Source organism: Cyclopterus lumpus, chromosome 9 (genome assembly GCF_009769545.1).
Source record: "Cyclopterus lumpus isolate fCycLum1 chromosome 9, fCycLum1.pri, whole genome shotgun sequence".
Taxonomy (NCBI): domain Eukaryota; kingdom Metazoa; phylum Chordata; class Actinopteri; order Perciformes; family Cyclopteridae; genus Cyclopterus; species Cyclopterus lumpus.
The window spans coordinates 11,160,636-11,171,118 of record NC_046974.1 but is presented as its reverse complement, the minus strand read 5'-3'; the positions used below and the strand labels follow the sequence as shown (position 1 = coordinate 11,171,118).

General features: G+C 40.5%; 1 protein-coding gene across 1 annotated transcript; it reads right to left on the bottom strand.

Annotated features, from left to right (window-relative positions):
* Positions 1-380: 380 nt before the first annotated feature.
* On the bottom strand, positions 381-5,509 carry asb6 (ankyrin repeat and SOCS box containing 6). The gene is made up of 7 exons (XM_034542647.1): positions 5,398-5,509; positions 4,512-4,658; positions 3,980-4,161; positions 2,944-3,050; positions 2,728-2,837; positions 2,547-2,632; positions 381-1,572 (listed from the first exon to the last, which is right to left on the bottom strand). The coding sequence occupies exons 2-7, from the start codon at positions 4,619-4,621 to the stop codon at positions 857-859; spliced, it is 1,311 nt and encodes a 436-aa protein (XP_034398538.1). The 5' UTR covers positions 4,622-4,658; positions 5,398-5,509; the 3' UTR covers positions 381-856.
* Between the last annotated feature and the right edge of the window lie 4,974 nt (positions 5,510-10,483).

Below are 10,483 nucleotides of genomic sequence, written 5' to 3'. Positions count from 1 at the left end.
AAACCCCACAAAAAAGAGGACAGGGGTCCCTAAATTCATTCGAATTTAAACATAAGAATTAAGAATGCTTGGCAAAACTTTCCACGCCAGCAGCCACTGCAGCTCCATGATGTCACAGTTAAACCATGTCGAGACATCTACAGGCTTCCTGCCGTGTTGCAGCATTATATTCCTGCTTCTTTATTCTAGCATTCACTCAACTGATGCTTGGTGTATGAACACAACCACAAGGTAAATATAGAAACAATTATTTCCTTATATACAAGTAGTCAGAGAGTTTGAGTCACATTCAGCGCTGCACTGCCACTACCTGGTCAGTGTCAAGCTGTAACATGTTGACAAACACATATTTCTGGATAGAACAAGCTATCAGGACACTGTTGGCGAGACACATGCCTGTTTTATTGGTTCAACTTCAGATTAAGCAGGGGATACCACAAAGCACCACCATCACGTTGAGGAGATGAAATATAGATGGAGCCTACTGCACTGGAACAACTTAAATAGGCTGCACTGTGAATAACTAAATCTTTGACCCCGACATCTGAGGCGCTTTTGAGACGCAAGATCAACACTGCCATCTGGTGGCTTGTATTTTGTATTGCAGATCCCTTTACACATCAATATGATTCGCTCAACTGTACAGCAGTTTAATCATACCAGTGAGAACTCAGTGAAAAGTCACAGGGTCATTTTTACAGGCATACCTTTGTATCATAAAGTAAATATACCCGCATGTGTCTTCTCATTTAGCACAGACAACAACAATAAGATTAAACAAAGGCCTCAATAGTTTGTTAGTTTTAGGTTAATTTATGGTCAGACATGTTATACAAATTATTACAGACCGACATTGTCAGCGCTGGCTATGTTGGGGTTTGAAGCAGTCCCAGCCAGGCTTTGGGGTATATGTGTGTTCAGGAAGAATAAAGTCTTTCAGTCTGTCGGGTAATGGCAAGGCTTTGACTCTGTCTGTCAGGGGCCAAGGCTGTAGGTGGCTCCTTATGAATGCCCTACAAAGGCATCGTAGAGCAGGAGGGCTCACTTGTACTACACGGTCGTGCAGGTCTACCAGAGCCTGAGCATAGGGGTGAGGGTCCCCACCGGCCACAGGGAGCTCCAGCCTGAGAGGCAGATGCAGCAAGGGGACGTCTACCCTCGCTAAGTCGAGCAACACCTCTGCTTGCTCCAGAAGCTCAGAATTGTGACTTCGATCCGAGCACTGCTGCAGGGCTGTTTGCAGCCGCTGGAAAAGAAGGCTGTAACCTGACCAACAGGACTCGCCGTGATAGGAGCAAACAAAAGAGGCTCCGCTTTGGATTAAGAGCACAGCCAGAGGGAAGAGCAGGTCAAAGTGCTCCAGGCTCGTCTGTGTCAGGGAGGGCTCGCCATCCTCATTCAGACAGCAGCTGGGGTCCACGCCGTGAGCTAGCAGTAGCTGTGTGGTTTTCACGCAGAAGTTACCGATCTCCGCAGCGTCCTCCGTATTGGCCTCCAGAGCCTCCTTCACCAGAAACACCAAGGAGGACTCAACTGTGTCACCGTCTACAGTAGCAGCCTTAACGTCGGCACCTGTCGTGAAGAAAGCATCACTCAGAACCACATGTACAACTGTTACATGCACATTAGAGCATATATGACACTATTTATCAATGATTCGTTTGACCACAGAGTAATTGTTCACGTCCTACATCACAAAACTACTTAAGAAAGCTGAGAAAGCTTTAACTGGTTAGTTTTTAAATGAGTCTTTGCGGCTTGGCTTACATTTAAGGGTTATTCCAGCAATGTAGTACTACCATAAAGTTGGTGGACTTCGAAAGGTTAGGAAAAAAAGGGCTAAATCAAAGAAGGTATCTGGATGTCCTTACGTTCCAAGTCTAAAAACAATAAATGTAAATTATGTTTTAATTTATTGCCATCAAATGACAATAAATGATATATCATCAGTAGGCAGGAAGTCAGTATCCCAATCTGCATCTCTCACTTCTGACCTTCTTTAACTGGCATAGTGAGAAGACGTGAATACAAATCTTAATTCAAATAAATTATAACAAAAATGATTTTACCTCTGACAGATGACAGAACACCTACTTGTGTTAAGAGACTTATCTTAAAGAACTGAAAATATTTATCAACATTAAAAAAACATTGATGAAATTGTCCATAAAAGATCTGGCTTTGGAAAAAAAACAAAGACCTGTGACCTGGTTGTAATTCCCTAAAAGAGAAAAGACCATGAAGTCTACAGTCTACTGTGAAGACAATAAAAGACATACTTTGAGCCCTCAACATCCTGTCGTTACAATATTATCAATCAGTTGATTTATGCCTGGATCACATGATTGGTTCTGCTCCATTTAGACTTTTTTATATTTTAGCCTGACAACCACTGACAGTTTACTTTGATCTCAAAATGCATACAGGTGGGCAGGCAGGTATGCAGACTAACACAAGACTCTGAATGTAGTGGTTTAACCTTGAGAAGGTATTCATAAGTGGAGAAGAAGGTGAAGGGAAGATGAAGGGTGTTTTTCAGTCAGTACCTCTCTGAAGTAGAAGATGGATGTTCTCTGTGTTGTGCACAGTGAGTCCATCGCTGCTTGCCAATGCATGGAGCAAAGGGGTTTTTTCCTTTGGAGACAAGAGCAAAGCAATCGGCTTTCAGAATGAAGGAATCAGTAGAAGAATGACCATGTTTTAATCAGGCCGGGTAATGTAAATGTACCATGTTTATCCATTGCATTCACATCAGCACCCAGGTCCAGCAGGGTGAGCAGGCAGGTGAGCCTCTCTGACTCCTCACCGGCAAGATCCAAAGGACTGCTCTCATGGATCTACCAAGTAAAAATGTACATCATTGACATGGAATGCCAAGAAAACAAAAGGGGGGGATCACAAAAACAAGAGAGGACATGAATCCCCGTTCGAGAATTGCCTCACCCTGTCTCTCCTTTCAACACTTGCTCCATGCCCGACCAGCAGCCTCACCATGTTTGGCTTGTTCCTCAAAACAGCGATGTGTAGAGGATTGTAGTAAGACACTGGGTCTGGAGGGGAGACACACATTCACATTAACAAAATGATTCTTTATCACACAGATTAAATATAAAAATCTGCTACACAACGTAGTACAACCAGTACTTCAATATAAAAGTACATAATAAACCTTAATTCTCAGTTTGACATGCAACAGAACTGCACCTGACTGAGGTTTCTCAGTGGAACACTGAATGTTACTTAATGCATAACATAACTGATGAATTCTATTTTATGCATAGATTATAATAAGTGTCAAGATTATTAAATTCCACATATATGACTTGTAACTAGTGCCTGTCAAATAACTGGCACAAGCTATTCTTAAACAGGAAGGAAAAGGATGACAAAAACTTTAAAAATAATAGAGAAACTTGCATGTTACAAGGGAGAATTTGTCAGCTTTAACTTTCTGGAAAAAGGCATTCAAGAGATGTAAAAGATGAATGAAGCTGCCTCTGCCAGGCTTCCCTAATTATGTCCCTGGGGAAAGACATTTTTACTCCCACAAGAGGTCACCACAGCGGAGTCTGGCTGAGCCCTGGTAGGTTTCATCACCACCGCCAGACATGCTGCTCTTTCTATTGCAATTTGCTGAAGGGAGACTTATTCTCTCAGTGTATATGGATGAAAACTCACTACATTTCCAATATGTCTGGAGAAGTGAAAATGGCAGGTCTACTTAAAGTCTGCAACTCGTTTGCCAAAATAGTATTTTTTGTTTAAAATAATCGCTCAAATGGGCACAAATCAGAGTAACATGAACGATGCGTTGCGCACAGTTCATTGTAGGTCAAGTGTGATAGAGTGCAATAGCCAGCAGAGTAATCAATATTAATGTGTTGGCTTTTCTGGTTGGCTACTCCTATTTTAGGTGCTTGGTTATATTAATAAAAGTTTGTACTATGTATTTACAGCCCACTCACAAGTTATTTCTCACCTTCAAAATTTAGATCAGCTCCATAGCGTAGAAGGATTTCAGCTGCATTCACCAGTCCCCGCTCTGCCACCTTAAACAGAGCGTAGCCGATGCCTTCCATAAACACGTCGGACTTGGACTCGCGCTCCAGAAGCTGCGCTAGAGAGCCACAAACACCAGACTGATCTTCAGGGCTTCTGACTCTGGACACAGGAGCAGAGAGTGTCACTCTGTTTCAGTCAAACAGTGTTTCTATCAAATGCATTCTGTACGTACAGCGGTTATGATACTATAGCTGGAGTAAAATGAACTGTCACAAACAATTGAACATTTAAACAGAACTACATTTTCCAATTATGAAAGAGAAATTAGGAAAGGTTAGTTTTGTCACAGTCAATTAGGTATGTAAGAAAAAAGCACTACAGCTAAATGGAATTATTATTCCCTCTGTCACAAAAAAAGCTTACTATAGTAACTCAATGGTAAAACGTACTTGAATTAAATTCTGCACTCGACTAAATAATTAATAAAAAATATTGTGGCTTCGCTTTACCTGTCCTTATGACTACTGTCTGCTTCCTCCAGTCCAACAACACACATGACAGCATCTACCAGTGGCTGATACTCATATATGATCCTACGAAACCCATGGAGGAAAGGCATGGCTCCTCCAGTCTTCACAACTCTTGGAAGCCAAAACCTGGAGAACAAATGTACAAGAGAACACAAGTCGTATCTCGGGCTTCTCTTCAGATTAACTTGCTTAACCCTCATCCTGTCAACACATTTAGCAGAGTGACAACTGACTACTGACAACGGACTACTGTAAGAAACAACCTTCATAGAAAATGTTAACTTATTCTCAAAACATTAATAGTTATGTAATTGATATATTCTGAAAGAAAGAAACACTATTAGTATTACTGTGTGTCAAAGTTGCAAATAATGTGCATATTGTAGGAAAAAAAACCACACATTAATCTGTGTCTGTCTCTTTCTAAAGGGATCCAAACTCCCTGCAAGTGTTTGAAGGAACCATGGCAAATATTGTATCTATGTATTCTATTTTATATATGTATATACAAAGTGCATAGGCTGCGATTAAGTGATGTTTACTGGAGTCCCTATGAGCAGACATTGGTATTGTTTGTAAAAAGTAGAAAAGAGACCAATGATATGAAGTCATTTGGAACATATTGATTGACAAATACATGAAAAATATAATTGATAGAATAAAGCATCAGATGTGTGTATAAAAAAGTCAAGCAAAGTTCAATTTCAAAACGTTCAAATAAAACAATTATTGGTTCGTAGTGTAACGCTCGTGAGCTAATTTTGCGGGCAAGTGTAATACGTCACAGTCGGCGCCAGCATAGGTGGCTGATTGTATTACTCATTTAATTCCTAAATTATGAATTTAAGTGTTTGAGATAACTTACTTTAACAGGGTAAGTTGTAATAAACTCACTCAGACACTCACGACAGTTGTTTCCCTTCACAACAGGAAGCTTCGCTTACGTCACTTACGTCATTTACGTCAGTCCGACTGTGTTTTCATTCCCCTTTACTGCACAAGAGGGTAACGAAGGTTCCTCTTGCCGCTCTGTCCTTGAACTGTAGCTAAAATGTCACGCACAAAACAAGACGTATCCAGTTCACGTATTCAAAAAGAGATACGAATAAATTAACATACAAACAGCCATCTGGCGTATGACTCCAGTTATTAAATAAACTGCGTGATGCAGAAGCTTTTCTCTCTTTCTTTTCAACAACATTGTCAGAAATGTGTTTCTATTTGTAACAAACTGAATTTAGTTTGTTTCAGTGCAGATATGAAGCTTTGTATGCGTATTATTAGTTTTATATTAAGCACGGGATGGTTGTACGGTTTTACAAAGGTTTCTGGCAAGGTTAGGACTTTTATTGAATTGGGTGGGTTTTAAATTGTTATTATGAAAGAAACTGTCCATCTCATCTGGCAACATTGTTGACAAATAATAATTCACAGTCCACTAACATGTTCCTCGTGTATTTGACAAACCACAATAACAGACCATTTTTGTAAGGTCTATTTCTTCCAGAGATTAAAGACATTGATTTACATTTGTCATTTTTGTTTGACGTTCTCACCAATTAAATGTGACCAACAACATTTTTTTTACTTTGTTCATTTGGCACATTCGTCTAAAACAGCAGCATTCCATTATTATTATTTTTTACAACTACTCCATTACTCTTACAGCATCTGGTTGGTAACAGTTGCCTTTGTCCTGTTTAGCAAACAAACTCCTGCCGTGTGGGTTTGGTGACAGATGGCTCGCTTTGAGAGCTATTGAGGAGTGCTCTCTTACAAAAGAGTAAGACACACATCTGTGCCTCTGATTTTGAACACAGCATATGGTGATGACATTGCACATTTTTTAAGTGACTTCAATGAAAAAGCAACATTCAGTCAAAAGAAAAATCTGAATATGCAGTTTCTGACAGTTTCAATGAAAGCGCTTTATGTGAAGCTCCTACTGTACCTACATTGTATTATTAATAATACATGCAAACCTTAGATTCTGTTGTGTAAAATGTGTTAAAATGATGTTGAACAAATAAATTAAATGGGAATCATTTTAATGTTTTTACTGCAGTTGTGTGTATTATGTTAGGTAAAGTACAGTTGGCTATATATGATTTCAGACCAAAAGATGGTAGATTCAAACCCAGTCTTTAGGTGGCAGCAGTGCATCACAGGCCTACACAGATCTCTGAGCTCAGAATCAGTGGTACACATTTGTACAGCACATGCATGAGTGCACAATGTTACGCATGCATGGAGGCAAGCACAGGCCCTTGTGCAAATGTAAACACGGGCAAAAATGCAAACAGTCCTGTGATAATATGTTCGTCATACCGAGAGCACCTCCTCTCAAGTGGAAAACAGAATGCAGTAATTTAATCACGGCTTGATTAATTCTAATTTTGTCACTTTTGTGACAATTATTATTTTCACGTCCAGTCACCCGATCAATAAAGCATTGTTCCCTGAACACATGACAGGCTGCTCAAAATCCCTCTAATGTGGCTAAAGTCTCTTTTGCTATTTTTAGGGCTCAATTTAGGGCTCAATTTACGCTCAATTTTCAAGCCATGTGCTCATGAATAATCACACTTCACCTCTCCTCTAACAAATCTGCCAGCGATTAGTGCTTAAGAGTTTGTGCACACACCTGGCGGGGGTTCCCTGGGTGAAGCACGTCACCTTCTTTTTTCACTCTGAGGTTAATCGGTCCCTTTGCCACCATGTGGTCGCAAGAGCATGTTTCTTGTCAGGCAACAGTAAGAGTAGGTGGCAACACACATCCGGTGTTTGGCCATGAAAGCGTCTCAGCTGCAGGGCCCCTCTTTCCAGCTATGAGGCTTAGCATTCATGCAGGTTCTTGAGGAGGTTTAGCAACATCACGATGGCACAGCGAGTGTCAATGTTGCATTTCAAGTAGTCATCAAAATGCAAGGTTTGAAACCGCTTCTTAAAAGATCCTCTAAGCCACTGTTATTTGTATTCTCCCTGGGGTAGAAGGAGGAAATGCTCAAGTTAACATGACCTGAAATACTGAGCAGGTGTTTTATGGTCCTCTGTTAAAGCTTAAGAGTCAGCCAAAAAATGTTATTCAACAAAACATTTACTCACAAACATTCCATAAACTCTATGAAATAGCTCACAGGGATTGTAGGTATCGAAGAGTAAGATAGTTAAGAGCAAATCTTTGACACATTTTGTGTGCGTGTTGTTTGTCATTTTCCATCCATCGGTTTTTGAGCTGGATTGATCGGATGGAGGCAAAGAGGGAAAAATAGGGAAGATAACTGCAGTCCCATTCCTATACCGCTTACGAGTAAATTGGCTCTTTATTAAATTTAGGCCCCATTTATCAATACAAAGAACGGTATCGAAATTACTTTGTTGGCCACAAATGGTCGGCAATAGATTGAGCCTCTCTTGAAACAAGGCCATCATTTATCTGGTTCACATTTCCTCCTGAGGTGAGAGGGAGCAGGACACAATAAGACTTTTATTTGTTCCCTGGGTGATAGATGTAACCCCCTCAAACCTCTGATTACCAGATTACCGCGAGTAAAATAAGAATCTATTAAACATTTAGACCTGTTGCCCTTTGAGATCCCCTCTATTTCTATCACACAGTGCTGTCAGGGGAGCTGGAGGCATGATGGGTCTCCCAACTCTGAGAAGATTTACACACCTACAAAGTATTCTGGGCTACGCAAAGATGTCTAGTTTGTCCCAGGGGAGGGTGATTCAGAAAGGAGAAGTTAATTACCTTGAATACAGAGTACTTTTAAGATGGAATAAAGAACTGTTCAGCTCCTGAAAACGTTGCACACACTCTGAGGTGAAAGGTGATGGAATAGCAGTGGTGAAGGTGAAAGTGGAGGCAGTGAAATGATAAAAGAGTGGCAGGGCATTGTGGTTTGGTTTCCCTCAGTTCCTACAGAGAGCTGGAATTATCAGACCAGCAAGGCTGGGCCTAATATCCTTTTGTGCTGGCAGCGTTTGCAGAGTGAAGATTGTGGATGGAAATAATCATCTATTTTAAAGGTCAGAGGAAGTTCTAAGCACACTTAAAGTAGACTATGACACATTCTGACTGATAAGAAAATAACTGTCTGGTTAAGGAAGAATGAGGAGATTTCACCTTGTCCCATTTATGCAATCACGCTTGTTCAACTGTCTGTCAAATATAATCTGCACATATGCGTTCAACCACAACTGTAGGAAACTCTTTGCTCTGATTAACATACTTTGAGACAAACAGAGTTTGCATTACAGTCACTGTAGCCGGATAGCATTGTAATATTCATCTTTAAAGTATTTCAGAACAGATATACGTCGAAACCATCCTAAATTGCATCACATTAAACCAATGAGTTGACTTAGAGCATGTAGGAAAACAGGAATAGCAGAAAACTGGTTTGAAGATGATATGGCTAACGTGTTTGCCGATTGACACGTCAAGCTGACATAAAGCAACATTGGCATTCTTTTGGACTTGTGTTTCTGGCCCCTGGCAGAATGGATGTTCAAGTATTTACTCTTATGTTATCCCTATGTGTTGCTACTTCTGTTTCTGTAGCTTACAGTCCCTTTCTAGAGCTTTAAAAAAATACCAATTAAAGGAATATTTTTGACATTTTGGCCTGTCTGGCAACCAGACTTCATGATGTTTCTGCTCCCAGGTAATAATAAGTGTAGCACATAAAAACCCCTCGTAATAAAAACAAAGTTAACACTTCAGTTATTGTACAAACAAGATATGACGTGTTAATTAGTGAGCGGCAATATTTAATAACCATTGGACAAAGCTCGTTGACCTGTATAATTGTAATAATCTAACTACTCACCCTTTATAAAAATAAAAAAAACAAGGGTCGATACCGACTTAAAATAAACACCCTTTTTGTATCATTTTATTGGCTTTATTACATTGTTTATGTTGTGTTATAGTAAGAGGCTAACGTTGCTTTCAGTAGAGTTTAGGCAGCATAATAAAGGACAAATCATGTGGGAGTGGACTAGTGACTTCCAGCACTGCGGGCTACAGGAAGGTCACCCTTTGCCATCCCTCTGGGCATCAGGCTTGAAAACAGAGTGATGGCCCCAGAGAGGCTGATAAGTAAATACAGTTTTAATGGGCTGTGAATGGCTAGTGGTAATCTGCGCAGGCGGCATGTGGGCAAGGCGGCCGCAGAGGGCGACAGGGCATTCTGCAGCGGTTATTATTAATGCTATCATACATCAGATAGGCTGGGGGAGAACAATGAAAAGTAGTGATGAATTTGGGCCTCCTGTCTACCAACTGACTGGAGGACAAGGTACTGAGGCGGGTTAAGGTCATAGATGAAGAATACCACCCCAAAAGGAGGCACAGGGGCCGATTCATCATTGAGGATAGGATGGTCTATTCCCCAGGGACCGACAGGACTGAAGGTCATGGGGGGTTCAAAAATACAGCCTGTAGTGTGTTTCTATTCACCAATACGGTATTCTTCATTTCTGTATATTCCACATAAATATACATACCACATTTACCAGGAATTGTTTGTACTATTGTTTATCAGAAAATATTTGCTCTTGCAGGAAAATAAACTTAAAAAAGTAAAATCCAACAATCGATGCCTGAAAGTGGAGATGCAAGTGTGTTCGTGCGTCCGACATTTCAGTCTTCGGCCTATTTTCAAGGTGTGAAAGCTTCCAGCTCTTTGTCACGACATTAAAGACTTGATAGCTTTTCTTACGACCTGTCCTCAGAGAGGACTGCGGATCACAGTCGCTTGTGTTTTTGCCTCCTAGATTCCTCCTTAAATATTGATTACCACTGCTATACCTATTTTTAAAACTTTCATTTTGTCCTAATCTAATGTGACTTATCATCTTCAGGAAGGGGAGAGATGGCGTGTGAGTTTTTACAGCAGCCAAGGAAATGGACTTCCCATATGCGGGACTGACAGGGTTTCAGC

What these genes read in the sequence shown, in the direction of transcription:
- asb6 (XM_034542647.1), bottom strand. Translation starts at nt 4,621, where the DNA reads ATGCCTTTCCTCCATGGGTTTCGTAGGATCATATATGAGTATCAGCCA. An exon ending in GTGTTGAAAGGAGAGACAGG is followed by an intron (nt 2,838 to 2,943) that starts GTGAGGCAATTC and finishes TTTACTTGGTAG; the next exon opens with ATCCATGAGAGCAGTCCTTT. An exon ending in CCATCTTCTACTTCAGAGAG is followed by an intron (nt 1,573 to 2,546) that starts GTACTGACTGAA and finishes TCTTCACGACAG; the next exon opens with GTGCCGACGTTAAGGCTGCT.